Source organism: Heteronotia binoei, chromosome 9, assembly GCF_032191835.1.
Source record: "Heteronotia binoei isolate CCM8104 ecotype False Entrance Well chromosome 9, APGP_CSIRO_Hbin_v1, whole genome shotgun sequence".
Taxonomy (NCBI): domain Eukaryota; kingdom Metazoa; phylum Chordata; class Lepidosauria; order Squamata; family Gekkonidae; genus Heteronotia; species Heteronotia binoei.
This window is the reverse complement of record NC_083231.1, coordinates 93708030-93729642: the sequence shown is the minus strand read 5'-3', so window position 1 is coordinate 93729642 and position 21613 is coordinate 93708030. Positions and strand designations below refer to the sequence as shown.

Here is a 21613-nt window from a genome sequence, read left to right as displayed (position 1 = left end):
AATAGAAGAAATAATTAGTTTTCACACAACAGTGACTTTTATATCAAAAGGTATTGGGCGAAGTCAGAGAAAGTGGACACAACTACCTTCATGTGATCTGTCCAATTAATTTTGAAGATAAATTCTATTTGTTACCTAAAGTAATTTCCTGTGGGAATGTGCTGAGAAACATAATGAGTTTGGGATGGCAATTCAAACAGTGGCTTTTGTAACTAAGGCAATGAGTGAATTATGGTGAAGTGCACTGCTCCACATTATTACTAATTATTTGTTAAACATCAAACACAAGATATACTCTGCGCTGCATAAGACTCGTATCGCCTACCAAATACAAAGAAATGGAGATAATGATGAATGAGATCAATATGTGAACACTGGTCGCATCCAGATGACTCCACCAGGCTCTGTTTATTCATGATGAGCACGAATCCCTGCTTGTTGTGCTTGCATGCATCCCTCACCCCACCTCAAGGGCGCAACTAAAAACTTCCTACTGGGGAAGTCAATCAAACTTCAATTTATTGTGATGTTTGAATGCAAACACCTGGGCAAGTTGCAGTTTGTTTCCTCCACACAAATTGGAATTCTAAATCTCTGTTCATTCCTAGTTTATAATTCTGATACAACATGGGGAAGAGACCAATTCCATTTTGCCCAGGTGCCTGCACTAGGACATCTCAACAAACTGAGGTTTAATTAAAGGCTTCCAAAGCCATGAAGCTTTCAATCATTCTCTTTTTGCAGAAGAAGGGAGAAAGAAAAGGGAAGGAGAGGAGGAGAGGGTGCATGCAAACATAGCAACACACTGCATTCTTGCCCTTAATGAATAACAGTTTGCCACTACATGATCTGGGAGACCCAAGTTCAAATCCAACTCTGCCATGGAAGCTTACTGAGTCAATCACACAATCTCACCCTAACCTATCTCACAGGGGTGCTGTGAGGAGAAGAGAAGAATGCTGTAAGCATTCTCCCACTGGGGAGAAAGGTGGGGTACACATGAATTAATGAATAAATATAAGATTATATCAAATTGAGAAGAAATTGGTAGGCATGTAATTTATATCTACTCATATAATTTATAAGATTATATCAAACTGAGAAGAAGTTGGTAGGCATGTAATTTATATCTACTCATGTAATTTATATCTACCGTACCCCACCTGCCTGAGTAGATATAACTTACATGCCTACCAACTTCTTCTCAATTTGACCCAGAGAGAACTCCAGTTTTCTGGGTTACCCCTCTGAGGATGCCAGTCACAGTTGCTGGCGAAACGTCAGGTCTCATAATGCCAAGACCACGGCCACACAGCCCGGAAAATCTACAACAGCCACTGTTACAAGTACATTTGCACTTCAACTGGAAATGTTTCATAAAACCATCTGCAAAACTTTGGAGAAAAACGTAATTACAAGAAAAGAGTATTCTCAAGCAATATGACTCATGTTATGAAACCATTTCATAAATTTGGATTTTTTTAAAAAAAATAAGGAATCTACAATTTTAACATAACACAAACGTTTGCTGACACTATTATTGTCTGTTCATTTTATTTAATACAACCATCTCACAGCACTAAAATTATGCTTTCCCTGATCAAGACATCACAAGCTACATATACGTCACTGCACAAGATCTCCTGCATAACATTCCTCATAACATGCAATCACTCCTCCCACCCACACACCCCAAATAGGTTATTACCACAAATGTGTAGGATTAAAACAGCTCTTGTTTCCAGTGCAGCAAATGCCAAGTGGCAAATCTTCTCTCTTAAGATAGAAGGCTCATTTTCAGTACTGAAATACATTTCATAAGCTTCAAAGCCAAGCCAACCCTTTGGAGTTATTCTACTTTTGATTCACATTTTTCATCACAGAATGCCAGAAAAACTGGGAATATGTTTACTTATCATTGATTAAAGGTACAGCAAAATTTATATTGGCTGCTCTGACACATAATCCCTCAACCAATAGTCCACAGTTTCAAAGAGCCTTCCACATCTGTGCAAAAGAACCATGCCTACTGCCGGCCAGCTTTCTTAAACTTTGGTCCCATGACTGACAGGGAAGCTGATGCTCCATCAACTGTAAGATTTGAAGGGGCAAAAATCCCAAAGAATACTCATATTGTACATATTCTGTTTTATACACACACACTCACACACATACACACACAGCTATTGAGATTGTTGCCTACTGTGTATTATTCCCAAGTGTTATTGTTTATAATTATTCAAATTATCATATTGAATTTTCAACAGAGCAAGACGGAACTCACGAATCTGCCTTATACCAAGTCAAACCATCTGATACCTCCAGATCAGTACTGTCTACTCCGACTGGCAGTGGCTTTCCAGGGACTCTCCCTTTACCTGCTAGCTGCTCCTTTTAACTGGAGTGTGATGCCCCCACACCCATCTGTGGAGTTGTCACTTTCTTCTCAAAGACAAATCAACAAATTCAAAAGGTAACCGTGGCATTTTAGTTACTTTGCATTCTACAATGCCAGTTCTAGGGGTGAGGCACCACCCTGTAGCCCAACCACAATACCTCTCATCAGCTCTACTTGCTCTCAAGCAAGGTGCTGAGGCTGCTTTCCCTTAAGCTCCAGTCCTGGCCATTGCACCCTTTCTGCAGGGTTAAGTCAGGGTGAGCCACTCTAACTGGATCAGGTGGAACAGTCCCTCTTGGCTTCTCTTGGGAACAGGAATGTTGCTTTCCAAGAAGCAGGAGGCCTGCTAGTCCCCTGGCCTGTAAAAGCCCCAAGGCTGGCTAGCTAGCTACAGTTTCTTCCTCCAACTTCTAGCCAGCTACTCCCTTTACCTTTTTCAGTTACTGCCTTTTATCCTTCCTGCCCTTGGTCACGTCCAGTTTCTGCTTCCCTGTTTCTCTTCCCAAGCAGGCCCTTTCTCTCAAGGAGGTTTTTACACTACAGGAGTCCTTTGCTCCATAGGTTGGCCTCCCTCTTGTCTGCTCCTCTCTCACTTTTGCACACCATACTGGCTCTCTCCTTGGCTCCACAACTGAGCTGCTGCTTTTTTAAGGGCTATAGCCCTGATCTACCCCTTCATCCTCAGGGATAAGGTGTCAAGGCCTGTGATATGCAGATTCTGGAACTTGAATGTGGAAACTTCTGCCTGCATAGTAGCTGCTCTACGAATGAGCAACTATCCCTCTCCAGGATCTGCCCAAACTGCACCTCTATATAGGATAAGGACTCCTTAAGGGCTAAGGAGTCCCTGTTGTCCCCACTTCAGTAGAAATTCCCTGCATCCCAAAGTCTCCAAGGAAAGGACCTTTCTATCTCCCCTACCACAGCAGGCTCCTGTTCAAGAGGCAGTGGAAAACAGAGATTGGAAACAGAGAAGAATGGAGAAGTCCATCAATAGCTGCTAGTCATGGTGACTGAGGGGATCTCAACGTTCAGATCTTCTTATGACCACAAAAAGCTAGGGATGTAGTTAGGAAACTGTCTCTCCCTTTCCCTATCAAGTATATTAGCTCCTAAATAAACCTTTATCTACTATTTAATCAGGTTGTGCACCATTGTTGTTTCTGCCAACAAAATCAAGGGTGGACTTGGCCATCTCCAGCAAGGCCAGAGTTTCCCCCATGACCCCAAGAATAAACAAAGTGGAGAACCAGGATTGAATAAGGGCCCTGGGAAGGAACACATGATTGGCAGTTCAAGGCACCCCTCACTCCCGTCTTATATAGAAAAACACCAACATTTATCTGTTTTCAGGATCCAAAATCCAACCTTGGCTATAGGAAACGTGGGTCCCTATAAGAAGCCTTTACTTCAGCTCCTGAGTTTGCTGGTTCAACAACACAACCTAGCTCATGCTAGTCCTGGACAGCTTCCTACTACCCAGCTCCTACACCAGGACAGCCCCTGGTAAAGAATGGGACAGACCAGTTCAAACTCTTAAACAAGTTCAAGATTAACTACCTATTTTACCAGTCTCCATTTTTTTTTCTTATCACTAGATTACCTTATCACTAGATTACCTTTAGGTTTTCTCATGAGATCAATTAAAAATGTCTGCATTGCAAGGGTTTTCTTGAAATTAGCGGAAGTCATTTCTATTGACCGTACTGCAATCCTTCCATGGTACAAATAAGTAAGGATCAAGCTGCAGTGGGACTGAAAAGCAATCTAGGTCTTGAAACCACAGCTTCCCTACAGCAACATCACAATTACACAGTCCCATTAAATCAAAACAACCTTTAAGTAAACTGTTAGAAATGCTGAAAAACAAATGCAAACAAGGCTTAATTGCATGGCTATAACTTTTGATACAGGGTGCTCATCCTTGTTCAGTTTATAGAGATGTGCTTCAAGTGATAAGCTCCACAAACACAAAGGATGTGCTTCAGCGAACGCAAAGAAGAACTTGGGGGAAGACCTACATTGTTCCTGCTAAGGAAAGTTAATCAGGAGAAGAGACCAAAGATATGGGGCTATCAACAGCTTCTATTTTAATTTTAGGGAAACAGTGGGGGCACAGAAAAGAAAAGGGAAAAAAGAAAAAAAAAGGTTATACAACATAATTATGTTTGTAAACGACAATCGTGTCATACATAATGTATAGGACAGTGAAAATTTCCTCTTCATCCCTTTCATTATACTTTTAAGGTATTATCTATAAAATACAATTGTTCTGATTTCTGTTGGGGTACAACTGTATTCATCATTTTAAGTGTCAAACGTCATAACTAATCTATTTTGACTACAACACTGGTTTTATCATTCCTAACATATTCAACATATTTTCACCACTTCATTCATTAAAACCTTTGATAGATAAGTAGTTGTCATGCCCCTACCTGCCCTTCCAGGGACTTGCCTCCGTCCACTGTCATTTTGTGGGTTCAGAGAGCAACTAGAGGTCTCAGAACGGGAAGGAGGGGGGTTCCAACATTGCCTTCCTCCTCCTCCTCCTCCTCCTCCCTGCTGGGTGCCCATCTGCCTGATGTGGGTGCCCAGCTTCCTTTTCCTCCCCAACCTCAGCTGTTGTACTCTCTGATATCATTCCCTGGGCCTTCCCACCCCACCTCTCTGCCCCTGGTATTGGCTGCCCAAGTGACTGTCAGATATGGCTTGCCTCCTCTTGAGGCCACAGTTTGGGCTGGTCCCTTCCTCTCGGTCTCCTATGACCCCAAAAAGGCTCTGCTGGGGCATATGGGGTGGACAAAAGGTATGTGGGACAGATGGGGTATTAGGTGAGACAGAGCTGGAAAAGCTAGATGGATCAAATCCCTACTGCTCATAACACTTCATTCTGGTCCAACGTAGACATAACACATAACCCATGCTTCTCTTGGTGAAACATTTCCGTTAAATACCTAAATCCTGATTAAGAATTGTCTATAAACCAGTATGTGAAGCAATAGATCAAAGGTTTTCTAAATAAATAGCAAAAAAAGTAAATAAAATAGAAAAGTTGCCCTTAAAAGCTTTGATTGTATAGCTGTTAATTCAAAAATTATCCATAAGATCCCATCCCAAAAACTTTTATCATAGCTTGTCCAGGCCTGACTTCCATCCTCAACTTAGCCTCCTTTTTACTGGGCAAGCCATGAACAACTGAGTACCCTGAGAGCCCTTGCCAGAGACGGAGGCAGCAGGGAACCCAGAAATAGTGGCCAGTCCCGTGGGCCAAGTAGTAGCCCCCACTGCTGCTAAAGAGGAAGCTGGAGACCTGTACCGCCCAGCAATGGCCTGTAAAGGTGAAGGTCAATGGCCAGAGTAAGAAGATGGAAGAGGGAGGCTGGGCTTTATACAGTTTAAGCCCAGGAGGAAGAGCAAAGGACTGCCAGACTTGAGAATGGGTATCCATTCTTCTTTTGTAATGGGGCCAAACTCTGATTGGAGCCCATGGTCCAGGGGGTTGGGCTAAGGGTGGTATCCAAGGAAGGCTTCCAAGTTTTCAAGCCAGGCTAGGGAGGAAAAACTGGGTGGAGCACCCAGGGCTGGAGAGGGAGAGAGCAAGAGTATGCTCACTTGGAGAGAAGAGGATCAGGGTGCCTTGAACCCCCTTTTCCTTCCTATTCTGAGGCAGGCCAAAACCCATCCAGAATGGCAAAGGGTGGGTGAACTCAAAAAGCAAAGGGAAAGCCTCACACAGCTCTTATAATCTGATACAATGAATTAATTTACTTAATGTACTTCCTGCTGTTACTATGTATTTTATGTGCTGAAATTAGTAGTATGGCTTACTTCTTTAATTTTGAAATTAATTTTAGGTGATTATAGTTGTTAGGCTGCATTGTAATTTAATGGAATAAAGTTAGAGTCCAGCGGCACCTTTAAGACCAAGTAAAATTTATTCAAGGTACGAGCTTTTGTGCACAAGCACAATTCTTCATATACAGCACAATGGAAGAAAACTGTTCAAACTTTGAACTGTTCAAACTTACAGACATGGCTGAAAAGCAAATTAGCATGTAACATGATGTAGATATTTTGAGACAAAACAGGAACAACAAGCCAAATGCACAGGGTCAACACCTGTATGGATCCAATTAGCATTTAATCATCAGTCAGTCACTTCAGAAACAAAATGTTTGACTAAAAAGCCGACTACAAATATAATAAATAAAAATTTGCATTGAGGTCAGCTTGCTTTAAAAAAAAATACATACTGTGCCGTATTAATTCCACACTTAGAAAAATCACCACAACATAGCTGATATTGATTCTAGTGTAAATGAAAAACTGCCTTGAATGTTATCCTGAATACTAGCTCTGTTTTAATCAGCTAAAAAGCAAAGTTATCAGAGGCAATGCAGAGACCTCAAAAGCTTTTTTTCTCTTTAATTCTTTGGCAGTTATAGCTTCCTTGGGAAGAAATGTAGTCAACATACCTGGTACCTTGGAATTAGGCGAATCTTGCCTAGGTGTTCCACTGAGAAAAGAAGCATGCTTTCTTTTAGCCACCAAGCTTCGAGGAGGCATATACTCGCGTTTCCCTTGTGATTTTGCAAATGATTTTTGAACCTCATATGAGCCTGGTGCCGGAGCTTCCTGCAATATTAAAGAAATGGAAGTGTCTGTTGAAATACTGTGATGCTTAGTGTGCATGTTACAGGAAGCACAATAGTAACTTGATTGGAAATAGATGACAAGCAGCAAAAAAGCATCTGTTACCAGAAAGATTTACTGCCAGTTCACAAGCGCTAATGTGGTGACAAATATTTAGGATGGGATGCAATGTGACCACTGTGCCAAAGGAACCCAAGTTAATTGCACTGAAAGTGTGCCTTAAACCATGTTACCACCTTCAGACAGCATCATTAGTCAACACTGCTATGTTTGCAACAGTCACCATCACTAGGGGAGGGGACAGATTAAAGGACTGGCAGAAATTCAGCTCTGCAGAATTCAAAAGGCCTAAAACACTACAGAGACAGAGACGTTGGGACAATCCTGCACATAGGGTAACTGGAGGTAATCGTTGAGAATGTAAATTATGAGTAAGAACAAAAATAGATCGGACAGTTCTCGTTCAGCAATGTGCTTCTGTATGCCATCAATACCAGTGATCCCAATCATGGTGCCCACAGATGCCACACTGCTCATCACTATGTTCTCTGGATTGTTAAATCTTGAAGATAAAATACAAAAGTTCTTGAATAGAAGAGGGGTGCGGGGAAATCAAAGAATTTCAGGAAATTCTCCACCAGCTGACTTACTATCAAAACTCTGAGCTTACTGTAAGCAGCTGAATCATAGCTGTATGCCTGCAGCTTAGCCATAGACTTCCATGTGTCTTCCATCTTAGCAGCCTTTCTCTGGAAGCTGAGACCAAACAGTGCCTCCTTTCTAAGTCAACAGTTAACCCTGGCTTTCCTTTGCCTCTTGGAGCAGGAGACATCACCTTTGGTCTGTGGGAAGAGCCCATTCAGAAGGGGATCTCTCTGTTTTAAGATAACATTTGACTCAGAACCTTCTGATATTTTATAGATTCATCCAGCATTTTGTTATTGACTCCATTCCCATGGGAGACATTTCATGGAGTCAGCCACTACCCTTTCTCAAAATTCTAAAAGGACCTATATGCTCAACAACATTAGAGGTTCCCAGTCTGTAAGATTAGGATGCTTGTCACTTTTTTAGAACTTAAAACCCTTTAAATACAACTCACATTCCTTTATCACTATAAACAGAGCTGAAGAGAAATAACAAACTCAGAACTCATTACTTTCAAGAACAAATGTGTACTATAGGCAGAAGGAATACAACACTGTGCAGTGGGTGTCTAACATTAATAAGTTTTAATTTATCTTTTTTTAAGATAGGTGATTATTTACATTTATATACTGTGTGTGAAGTGATAATGTATTTCCTTATTCAGCAATTCTTAATTTAACAGCTCTCATTTCATCCCAACTGAAGAGTGTTAATTTATTATCTAAGATGAACATGTTTACTTCAGATTTAATAGTTTCCAATTAAGCCAAAACATTTAGTCTTCCATCATTTATAAACTCTTTCTGCTAAGTTGCTAAATTAATATTTTTAATCAACATCAAGGAAACATTAGTATTAATGACGATGGTAATAATTCTAGGCTAACTATCAAATGATACAAGTGCCAGGCTTAAAACGCAAATGCCTTAAAACATCAGATACAGCTTCCATCTGAACATCCAAATATTAAACTATCTTATTTTGTGTGAAAACCCAGTTGTGGAGTGCCAGAAGTGCCTTACTGTAAATCTGGAAAGGGGGAAAGAGAGGACTGAGAATAGATGTTTTATACTGGATACCCTGGACTCATTACTGGGCTAAAAGTCCTGTCCCTAGAGCCAACAAAGAAATTACCAATTTCAAAGCAGCTGCATCTTCTAAACTGGAAGTATTTTAGGTCAATGATTCACATTTAATTATCTGGATCCACTAAAACAATCTTCCTGATATGCTCCCTACTTTATTACATTGGTGCATTGGATGATATGCCAGCCTCTTGGATTTCCTAGCATTTGATTTGCTTAGAAGATCAATTTCCTCTGCTAGGCAGAAGCTTTTTTATTGAGACTTTGATATTTTCATATAATTCACAGTATAGGTATAGACACAGTACAGTAGATAAATACTAATTAGTTGAGTGAGAAGGTGTACAATTATTTTTTAGGTGAACAATTACTACAATATTAAAATTCTTCAGTACCAAAAATGTTGTCAAATTCTGCAAGCACCTGTACAAAATTTCACACTGAGATCTGTAACCTGTGGGTTTTCACCTATTAGTAGCAATCTGGCATATGTCAAATCCGAATGATCAGGATATCTGCTGAACAAAAGAAGAATAAACCCAGAGTAATTCTTTTGGTAAAAAGGGCAGTGAAGACAAACGTGTTCTACTCTTTCAGTTTCCTCTGTACCATAGTGGCAAGTCCCATCTACCATAGGGACCTTTTTATATCAACCCTCAGGTACCACAGAGGAGAGTGCTTGCCATCTGGCAAGAGAGAATACCCTCTGTTGACTAGGAATCTCCAATTGGAAGAGATAAGCAACCATGGTGACTACGTATATAGAACTCTTGGAGACCAGATAGATTGGTGAACTGTCTCTGTAAAAGAAGTCAAATCATTTATTAACCAACTTAGAAAAGGAAAAGCTCCCAGCATAGATAGAATTCCTTCAGAGCTTTTAAAAAACATTGAGTGGTAGCATTGTTCTTCTCCTATACTGATTCTTCTAGCTGTATCCCTGAAGACTGGGGACTGGCAATCATAATACCTTTCTTCAAGAAAGGGTGGAGGGATGACCCTGCTAACTATAGGTCAATCACCCTGCCTACTGCTATCAGTAAACTTTACACCAGTCATCTTTTAGACAAATTCAAATGCTGCTTAGAGCAAAAAAGTATAATCACAGAAGAACAAGCTGACTTTATGGGGGGAAGAGCTACCTTAGATCACTGTCTGATCATGTAGCATTAAATCAAAAAATATGAATCCTAAAGTACTGTCTCATTATATGCTGTTTTTATAGAATATAAAACAGCCTTTGACTCCATCTCCAGGACTAAACTATGGGACAAATTAGAAGCAACATCTATTGATTGTAGGCTCCTATATTTAATCTGAGCCTTACATTCTAACACTTCTGTTAAGGTCAGATATAATAGGAAAGGACTTCTGTCAGACTCAATTACAACTTCAAAGGAAGTAAAACAAGAGTGCATTCTGGCCCCAATACTATTTATCATCTATATTAACAATATGGTCAGCTGTATAAATAATTTAGATTTCCATCCACACCACCCCCAAGTTATCCGATTGAAAGATTTCTGTGTTATTATAAGATGACACAGTAATCTTATCAAGAACCCCAGTAGGCCTCAGAAGAGCCCTAAAGTGATTCAACCACTTCTTCAATATAGAGCATTTAATAATAAATTATCAAAAATCTAAAATAATGGCATTTGGCAAGAGATCGAAAACCAGAGAGTGGAGTATCAATGGCCACAAGACAGAACATATGACCAGTTTTAAGTATCCGGGGGTTGTACTACAAACCTCTGGGGCGAGCAAAGCACACTGTGAATACAGAGCTAATGCTGGCAAAAAACCTGCCCACACCATAGTCAAATCCCCATGCACCAAGGGAAGATAATACATACTAGCTGCTCTTAAATTAGTCCAGGCCAAAACATTGGCTTAATTTTTATACAGGACAACACTTAGGCCTCCATCTTCCTGCTTTGCACCCTTGGAGTGAGTGCCGTTGAAAGTCTTAAGAGCAGCCCTCCAAATGCTTTGCTGTATCTCTAATACAACTTTGCACCTGGAGACTTGTTTGGTTAAAGTTTCAACCTCCTAAAGAGGCTTGCCTCCATAAACCTCCAGCTGAAGCTAAATTACAATCCTCAGGGCCTAATTCCCTTGATTCTCAGTGACTGTTACCAGTCTTCTTGGCTGAAGGCAGTAAATAACAAGCTGACTCTGATATTTTATTTTTCTATGAAGTGGGGGGGGGGGGATGTTATTGACCACCTCAGCATCTTGTGGCATAACACCTAAGCAAGAGAGCCAGGGGCTCTCTAACAAAAAGAAAGTATATTTGGAGGGTCCCAGCAGTGAGCTGTTTGAAAACCTCAGCAAGCACTCTTCCATCACTTCTGGCAAAAGAATTACTCAGCATCAGATTCTCTTTGGCTGGTGAGATTATTGGGCAACTGACATGCCATTGTCCCATATTCCAAATATTTCAGCATTTTTCTTGCTTATAGCTGAGCTAAGCAGCATTAGAGATCAAGTATCATCTCCACCTTCAAATCCATGACAAGCAGGGACAGAAAACTTTCAGTGCCATCAGATACTGTAATGAGAATCCAGGCACAAATCAATAGTTAGCCTGGTGGGGAGACGGCCAACACAACCAAGTCACTTGTGCATTTATTAATGTAAAGATGCATATAGAGTTTCAAGGAGAGTCACATAGTGCATTAAAGTATTAAATATATAAAGAAGAAACCACTTTACAGTAATATGTCACTTTTCTACTACTGCATTTGGGAGTGTGTGGTTGCAATTGTTCCAATTTACTCTCTCAAAATGCTCAAAGTGCGATGGAAAGGTTAATCACACTTCAAATTATACTAAGAAGCAAGGGGCACATTAAATATTTTGTGTATATTGTAAAATTAAAACTTGTTTTTCATCTACTAGGTAATTTTCATCCCAGGCAAATCAGCCATGCAGATTGACAGCATGTCTTAGAAGTAATGAGGCATGCAATTTACAGTTTAAGACTTCAATCTATGGTGCTTCTAGTATTTACTCTATGTTTTATCTTTCACAAAGCAAGGTGAAAACTCTCACCAGAATTTTCTCTGTTGCAAAATGGTATAGAATATTAAACAAACCAGAAGGAGAACATATGTGTGAAGATTCCATACTTATCTTTTCCAGGTACCTATATTTTAAATGCCTTCTAAATTAACTTGTGAGTCATACTGCAGCAGCGCAGCTTGAAAACAATTTAAAGGAATCCCTTTTTTTTTTTTTTGCAAGCCATGCCAGGAGAAGGCATTTAAAGAGTCAGCAGTCAGCTTAAATGACTTCTCTAAGCCCCACCACCAGCATCACCATGCCTACTGATACAAACCACACGAACCCACCGGGGGGGGGGGTTGTGGGGCTCATGAGGGCAGAATGGCACAACTGAGGTTTGAGAACTTTGGTTGATAATTCAGTTCATGCCCGTCCTTAGTAAGTACCTTATTAAAAGCTTGAGCTATACTCATGTTTGAATACAGAGGCAGCAAGAACGAAGAACTGGATCCACAACTCAAGGCTCAGACATATTCAAAGATCAACAACACCTTGGGATGGCTCCAGACAGTTTTTCAATTGGGAAAAGAAGAGATCCCCCACTAACCACTCAAAAACGCTATGCTGGTGATCATGGGACCTACATAAAGCTGGCTGGATCCAACCCCATACATAATAAATCAATCCTTTTTAAATTTTTGTGAAGTGCAGCAAGGACAAGGATAAGCGCAGCAGGAGGGTTTAAAACCTTTTTGTGTTTGACTACTTTATTTATTTTTAAGTATTTATACTCCTCCCTTTCTCCTGAGTTTCCCAGGACCAAAAGCAGGTAACAATATAAAATCAAGTCAATAAATGAACAACCAGATATAAAAACATTAAATTGGCCTCCCAGATCTGTAAGCATTCCTCCTTATAACATGCAATTTGGCCTTCATTGGCCAAAACAAAAGCTGTGTTTGCTCAGGGATCTAAAGGTATATTGAGACCATTTACTTCTGCTGGTTTCTTTTTTGGTGTATTTAGGTGTAGTGGTTACATGCACGGACTCTAATCTGGGATAACTAAGTGCTTCCCCACTCTTCCACATGCACATGCTGAGTGACCCTGGGTTCTTGAAAGAGCTGCTCTGAGACTCCAAGTGAAGCATGGAATATAAATCCAACCTCCTTGTCCTCCTCCTCTTCTTCTCATTAGCTGCTTTCTGTTCTTCAGTAGAATATAAGAGCATTTGCTTTTGACATGAAGCTTTTCTATTGGGAGATGGTTTGCACCTCATGAGGGTAGGAAAAATGTGTTTGGTAGGAGACTTGCAAACCTAATAAGGAGGGCTTTAAAATAAATCATATGGGAGAGTGAGACAAAAATCATAGCCTAGTATGATGCCAATAACTGGAGATGAAGAAGAAGAAGAAGAAGAAGAAGAAGAAGAAGAAGAAGAAGAAGAAGAAGAAGAAGAAGAAGAAGAAGAAGAAGAAGAAGAAGAAGAAGAAGAAGAAGAAGAAGAAGAAGAAGAAGAAGAAGAAGAAGAAGAAGAAGAAGAAGAAGAAGAAGAAGAAGAAGAAGAAGAAGAAGAAGAAGAAGAAGAAGAAGAAGAAGAAGAAGAAGAAGAAGAAGAAGAAGAAGAAGAAGAAGAAGAAGAAGAAGAAGAAGAAGAAGAAGAAGAAGAAGAAGAAGAAGAAGAAGAAGAAGAAGAAGAAGAAGATATTCCGCCCTCCACTCCAAAGAGTCTCAGAGCGGCTCACAATCTCCTTTACCTTCCTCCCCCACAACAGACACCCTGTGAGGTAGGTGGGGCTGGAGAGGGCTCTCACAGCAGCTGCCCTTTCAAGGACAACCTCTGCCAGAGCTATGGCTGACCCAAGGCCATGCTAGCAGGTGCAAGTGGAGGAGTGGGGAATCAAACCCGGTTCTCCCAGATAAGAGTCCGCACACTTAACCACTACACCAAACTGACTCTAAGCACACTACAGTTTTGCAGAGAGTGGCACGTATACTAGGTAACATTAACTCGCAGGTAAGTACAGAAATGAAAACCTCAGGGCACATAAAAATATAAAACAGGACTTCGATGTCTCTACACTAATGTGCAAAGTATGGGAAACAAACAGGAGGAACTGGAAGTCCTAACACAGGAAGGGGACTATGACCTAATAGGCATTACTGAAACTTTGGTGGGATGACACTCACAATTGGAATATTAGGACTGAGGGGTACAACTTATTTAAAAGGAACAGACAAATAAAACGAGTTGGAAATAATAACGATATTATCCGGGACCGCCCTTCCCCATATGAGCCTCAGAGAGCACTTAGATTAAGCTCACAAAATCTTCTCATGGTCCCTGGGCTAAAAGAATCTCGGCTGGCCAGCACTAGAGCTAGGATTCTTTTCTGTGGCAGCCTCTGCTTTGTGGAATGTCCTCCCTGAAAACATCAGGGCTTTGTGGGACTTGTCACAATACTGCAGGGCCTGACAGAATTGTTTAAATTGGCTTTCATATCTAACAGGGAGGCGACCACTATTCCATCTAACATCTAACAACATCATTATATGTAGCACTCAATCAGAACTAAAATCACGCCATCTTGGATTCTAGGGAGTGCTACTGAAACTGCACAAAATGTTTGAACTGTATGAACCTGTATGAAATGTTTTAATGAGTTATTGCGACTCCATTTTTAACACTATGTTGTTTTAAACCGCTGTTAGCCACCCTGAGCCAGGGTAGGGCAGGATACAAATGTAACAAAATAAAATATAAATAAATAAAATAAAATAAATATGGTGGGGGTTGTAGACTGCTGTAGACCACCAAGCTAGGCAGAGGACTTGGATGAAACACTTCCAGAACAGATTAAAAAGTTCTAAAAGAAGCAGGACACAATGATCATGGAAGATTTCAATTACCTGGATATCTGTTGGAAGTCCAACTTTACTAAAGACAAAAGGTCAAATAAATTCCTGACTTGTCTTGCTGACAACTTCATTTTCCAGAAAGTAGATGGAAACAAGGGAATCTGCTATCTTGGACTTGATTCTCAAGAACAGGGAAGAACTCGTTGGTGTGAAAGTAGTGGGCCCCGTCAGTAGTACTGACCATGTGATTTTGGAATTTACAGTCTTGGGGAAGGGAAAAGTAACCAAAAAATATAAATCAGACAGATGGAAATCTTCATTGTGCCACTGTGGCCACATAGGAGAAAGTCATTTAAAAAGTATGGGGAGTAAGGTTTTATTATGACAATTATAATTCAAGAAGCATTTTAAGGTACATGTTGAGCTTATATAATTTAGTACACCTTCCAGTGATGTCAGGGGTGTGTGGCAAATGAGTTATGCAAATAAGTTGTGCTAATGAACTCTGACACCTCTTTTTCTACAAAATGACCCCTGCTGAATCCTACCAGCTTTTTCATTGGTACATGAGAGAGGAGCAGCCCATTTTGACCCCCCTAAAGGATATGCTTAATGAGTTATTATATTAGGCAGGGATCATTTTGTAGAAAAATAGGTGGTAGAGCTTATAGCATAACTCATTAGCATATCCCACCCACCAGCCAAAAGCAACCCAATACAAAAAAGGAGAGCCCCAGGTGACTGAGGCCTGCTTGGGCTGGCTAGAGATCCAGCCAGCCCACGCAGGACTTGCTCGCCTGGGGCTCTCCAGGGCTGCCCCCCCAGCCCCATCAAAAGACTGGCAAGCCACCTGCTTCCCAAAATCACATAAGAAGTGGAGAAAGGGTGGTGCAGGCATCTCCAGGGGTTAATGAGGGCTGCTGGGGGCTTGGCAAAGCTCCTGGTAGCTGACTGGCTGCCCGCTCTCCTAATCCAGGGATTGTTATGCAGCTGCACCTACTATTCTATGGACAAGGTAGGTGGGGAGGAAGAAGGGGAAGCCTCAAAAAGGTTCAGGAGCTGCATTCCTGTGAGCTCTTGCTGAATCTGAGGCCTGATATTAGGAGCTAGCAGATTTCCCCTAAATCAGATGCCCATCTCAGATGACCTACTGTTCTGATAAGTATTTCCTATTAAAATCTAAAAATTTTCCCACCCAGCTCTTCAGATCTCTCATCATATTCTCTGTGAGTTTTGAACTCTGTTTCAAATACCAAAAAGCACAAAAACTGACAAGTAATTGTAATTAATTTTTGTTCTGGGTATAATGTAATCTTACTAATATCTATACTGGACATAAAAGGATGAGGCATTTTATAAAAGAGTCTATCACTCATTCATTCTACGGAGAAACTGTCATGATCAAAAGTTATTTTTAATTTTTTCATATATTTTATAGGATTAAACTAAATTGTGTTTTGCATTATTCACTGCATAATTTTTAAACGTCTGGATCACAGTCATTTGAATCTACAGCTTAATACATCAAAAAGGGAATGTAAAAAATGCAGTGGTAATTTTTGATGTAGCTATGGAAATATCAGCATAATCAAGTTTTTACAGTTCATTATCTAGGGGTGTTTTCACTGACATGCTGCTGTTGTGTTTTTATTTGATTACAATAAAATAGAGATGCCTTTGTACCTTCCCCAAAATTACTGAACACTTTGAAGTACAATTCTACATTTTTCTATTAAAATGTGACATCCAAGGTAAAATGGAAATCAAACAGATCTACTTCCATCTCCCAAATATAAAACAGAATAATATTCATACTTTTTGGAGAAGGCAAAAAGATTTAAAGGAATCTGCTCTATTACAAAAGTTCTTAATTGTATCTTAGTATATATAGATTCCTCATCCTCTTATCACATCAGAAGTTATGTAACAATTAAGCAAGAAAAGACCCTGAGAGATTCTAATTTGGATAGCTCAAGATAGCCTGACCTCATCAGATCTCAGAAGCTAAACAGGATTGACTCTTGTTAGTATTTGGATGGCAGGTCTCCAAGGAATACCAAGGGCGTGATGTGGAGGCAGGCAATGGCAAACCACCTCTGAACACCTCTTGCCTTGAAGACCATATGAGATTAAATCCTATTTTCAGTAGCTTTCAGATGGATCTTCCCTCCCATCTAACCATAGAATCACAGAGTTGGAAGGGACCTCCAGGGTCATCTAGTCCAACCCCCTGCACAATGCAGGAAAACCAGAGAGAAGATGTGCAATATATAAAAGTGCAAAATATTAAGATCAGCTAAAGGGGCACTTCTGTTTCCTACTCTGGTTTCTGAAGTGAGGTAGAAGGCTACTTGGAGCAGGTATCCAGGGTGGTCTCCAGATTATGGAATTACTGCCCTGCCATGGGTTCATCAGCCACCAAGCCTCCTGATTTTTAGGCAGCAGTCAGGCTGAGCTGGTCTCCTCTTGAGTTGCTGTTTCTCATGCTCATGACCTGCTGCTTTTTTATAAGGATTTTTGCTGGGGGCTTTTTAGATGTAATTGGTAGCTTTATTTGTTTCACTGTGGGCTTTTTAATTCATTACTGTGTCATTTTAATAATTGTTGGAAGTTGCTTCATGAACATGCTGAGAGATGCAACATATTTATATATTATATATACATATATAATGTATCTATGTATATAGATACATTATATATATTATATATTATAGTATTATTTACTATAATGTAGTAAAGTCACCCAAAATGTATTCATAAACTGGATGATGGTATCTTTCTAAAGCAATTAGTTGCACAGTAGAAATGGGGGACAGCTGATTTTGGAACAATAAACACTACAATCTTACAGAAGTTTTAGATAGGGCTGAACCTCCAGGTGGTGGCTAGAGCTCTCCTGGGATTACAACTGATCTCTAGGTAACAGAGATCAGTTTACCTAGAGAAGAAGAAGAAGAATTGCAGACTTATACCCCGCCCTTCTCCCTGAATCAGAGACTCAGAGCAGCTTACAATCTCCCATATCTCCTCCCCCCACAAAAGACACCTTGTGAGGTGGGTGGGGCTGAGAGGGCTCTCACAGCAGCTGCCCTTTCAAGGACAACCTCTGCCAGAACTGTGGCTGACCCAAGGCCATTCCAGCAGCTGCAAGTGGAGGAGTGGGGAATCAAACCCGGTTCTCCCAGATAAGAGTCCGCACACTTCACCACTACACCAAAATCTCCAGGTATTTCCCAATGCAGAGCTGACAACCCTACTTTTAAAAGCTGACTGCAACATGGGTTGGGATAAGAAAGAAAGCTGCCTGTCAGAGAGCCTTCATATTCTGCTATTCTACATCCTTATGCAGACTCTTATCTGGGAGAACCTAGTTTGGTTTCCCACTCCTCCACTTGCACCTGCTGGAATGCCTTGGGTTAGCCATAACTATCACAGGAGTTGTCCTTGAAAGGGCAGCTGCTGTGAGAGCCCTCTCAGCCCCATCCACCTCACAGGGTGTCTGTTGTGCGAGGAGAAGATACAGGGGATTGTAAGCCACTCTGAGTCTCTAATTCAGAGAGCAGGGCGGGGTATAAATCTGCAGTCTTCTATGAAACCATATTTGGGGGAAATTATGCATTGCTCCGATTTCCCTGAAACTGTTTTCCCTCAGTGAAAAGAAGATTTATCTACAGATAGTAGCTCTTAGGCTGTAATTACAACACAAGAAATTTTAAAGAATTCCCTCCAGGTTATGGTTCCCAGAGAAGCAAAAAAGCAAAGTAACTGAGTAACTAACACTATCATCTTAGGAGATTTACTCCCCCCCAACACACACACACACACACCCCTAGTCAGCTGTAAAAGGCTTAGAAGAAAGTAACTCCGCTTAGGATAGCACTCTTAGTTCATTGATTTGTTCTGCTGGACTCCTCCCCTTCAGTTTCAGCCCCATAAGCATATTTATGCACACTCTGCTTTTTTAGGTTTTTAACAGTTTGCAAAAAATATTTTTATAGAATGAAATCATGATTTGTATCATGCACATGTATCATGATCCGTATCATACAGAGCATTTTCAAAGAAGACGACGACTACCACTCCAAGAATGGTAATTATCATCCTCTCTGAAATCTCTCTCCACTCTCCTCTCTGTATTTCCTCTTAGTTATTCTGGGAGGGGGGGGGAGGTGTTCATTGTGTGTATTTTGTTTTGTTCTTTCTCTTTTTAACATAATTAAGACCTTTCCTGTTGAACATCTGATTGGTTTATTTAAACAGTTCTCTTTCCTGTAAACAGTGGTAGAGAATGCCAGTTATCTCTTCTTGCTCTAGCTCCTTAAGCTAATTCCTCCAACTAATTAGGAGACCTCTTCTTTGGGTAACATTGGCATTCTCTTACTGTTTAGTAAGCCATTTACAGCTTTCCCTTCAATGGGGAATCTATTTTCACCTGAGCATGCCAAGGGCTCTCAGCTGTTCTTTCCTACATCTTTCAACACTACCTCAATCAACAGGATCATGATTTTAATTCTGTTTTTCTTCCCAGTTCTGTATACAAGTGGAATCCTACCTTGGTGCAGGTTTTCAGATGCCACCCCTATCCTATCTCACATTCACACACAGGCTGTCCTTTATCCAATAGACAGACAGCGAGGTGTAATGGTTAAGAGTAGTGGAGTGTAATCTGGATAACCAGGTTTTATTTCCCACTCTTCCACATGAAGTCTTGTTGGGTGACCTTGGTCCAGTCATAGTTCTCTCAGAACTCCCTCAGCCCCACCTACTTCACAAGATGACTGTTGTGGTAAGGGGAGGGGAATGTGATCGTAAGCCACTTGGAGACTCCTTAGGGCAGAGAAAAAATGGGGTACAAAACCCAGCTCTTCTTCTTCTTTCTGCAAATGTGAAACCTGAGAGAATTAATCAGGTTACCTCTTCCATGATACTCTTTGCCCAGCTGAATGTGACCTTGTCCTGGGATCCTTTCAAGGTCTGCCTTAAATTGGTCACTCTACTGCATCTATCTTCAAACAGCTTGTCAAGGGCAAGTTACATACTTCAGCTTTTAATGGCAGTTTTCTGGCTGTAAAGTTGCACAAGTGAATCGGCTGGGATACACTGCCAGGAATGATGATGGGCAAAGCATTGCCATGAAGTATCTGAAAATTAGTTTTTATTAAAGACCAATCATTTATCAAAAGCTGATGACACAAACAGCAAAAACTGTCAGGTGACAACTCCTTGGAATCCATAACAGTCTCAGTAGAATCGTTTATTGTTGCCTACAGTAAAAGTTATGCGTGTTTGGGGCATTTAATGACATCCAACTGATTTGATTTATGCCATCTCAAGCTTAGAACAAACCAGGGGTTTCCCCTGATGAGAGCCAGTGTTCTCTAAATCAGTAATCAGAGACCTGGTGCAACACATCCATCAATATAAGCAACTACAGGATCAATTGCTTATTAATGGCAACTTAGCACTTATTGCGCCCAAAGGATTTCTCTATTGAGGTCTTGTTCTCTAAAGACACACGATACAGCTCATTCTGCTAAAAGAAAAAGAACTCTTGATAAACTATAAATGACTAAGTGCCATAACGTTGGTTGATTCCATACAGGAAAAGGGCACTTATGCATTTAATAGCTGCATTAAGGGATAGAACTTTGACAGATACAGAGTCTTCTACACACTACTGCACTATTATGGAAGCATTTTCCATACAAGTCCTACCCTATGGAATTCAAGCATTGTTAAAACTATTATAGTTAAAGTATGAAAATTCAGAAAATCATATATTTTTTCACTGAAGTAGTTTAAATTGTTTAATTTAAACAGTTTAATTTTTGCATGGTGGCAAAGCTACACATGAACCTGGTTTATAATAAGTCAAACGACTAGTCTATCAATGTCAGCATCGTCTACTATGACTGGCAGCAGTTTTCCAGTGTCTCAATTTTACATATCTGATGATTTTAACTGGAAATTGCAGGGACTGAACCTGGGACCTTCTGAATGCAGAACAAGCTGTACCACTGAGCCACAGATCCTGCAAAATAAGCCAAGCCTATCCAAAATAAGTCCTATCCAGTTATACCTAAATGAAAACTTAAAATTAAGCAAAACATATATAGGAATTTCATGGAAATACGTGTAGGGATTTTGAGAAAGTTTAGTAATGTACATGCTTTAAGTGCTATCATTCTTTGCCTGAACTGAAACCTGGCATTAACACATTTATATAAAGTCCCAACAAAATAACAATGTTGACATTGGTGGACTTTCATGTCTCTTCTAGCCTTGCTAAGGATTGAAAGAGCTATACACATAAGCCATGTGCTTTCACACTCACATCGGGACTATTTCCATTTTCAGTTCAGATGGCAACTCCTCGTAACACATCAGAAATTGCATTTGATAGTCCCCTAAATTCCTGAAGAAATGTTCAAAGTGCAAGGATCAACAGTGGGAACTGATTTTAAATTGTGACACTGCTTAAGCATATATTTCTGAACCCAGCATAAGAATTCTGGCCGCTTGTAATGCCCACCTTCAGTACAAAAGGTGAGCAATACAGCCTGAGTTCTTCTCCAGGGCAAAACAATGCATCTTCCTTCCACTGCTCACTTGAAACTGGTTGCTGTTGCTTCTGAGGCAAATTAGCAAACACAAAGGTAGAGAGAACAGCATTTCCCTCTGCCTCTCCCTCCTTTCCCAAGGTTTTGACAGTACCTGAGTTGCCAAGTGCATCCTGAGCAAAGTAGTCTTAGAATGCACATTTCTAAGGATGCTCCTGCTACCTTAGACATCGCTGAAATATTAGTTGAGGTACTAGATGGAGTGGGGTAGGAAGTGGCATAGGAGGGTGGAAATGCATGCACTTTTTTCTCCCCTTCTCTGACCACTTGCCAGCTGGCATAACAAGAGCACTGACTGCCACCTCAGCCATATAAACTGGGGGTACACAAGGGATGGA

The 21613-nt window shown here is 40.5% G+C and overlaps 1 protein-coding gene across 1 annotated transcript in view; it reads right to left on the bottom strand.

Moving 5' to 3' along the window:
* The window catches only part of STPG2 (sperm tail PG-rich repeat containing 2), a 303935-nt gene that overhangs the window by 194474 nt on the left and 87848 nt on the right, over nt 1-21613 (bottom strand). Inside the window, exon 11 of the mRNA XM_060247026.1 lies at nt 6877-7036. Coding sequence (XP_060103009.1) covers nt 6877-7036 — 160 coding nt within the window. The remainder of the gene's footprint in view (nt 1-6876; nt 7037-21613) is intronic.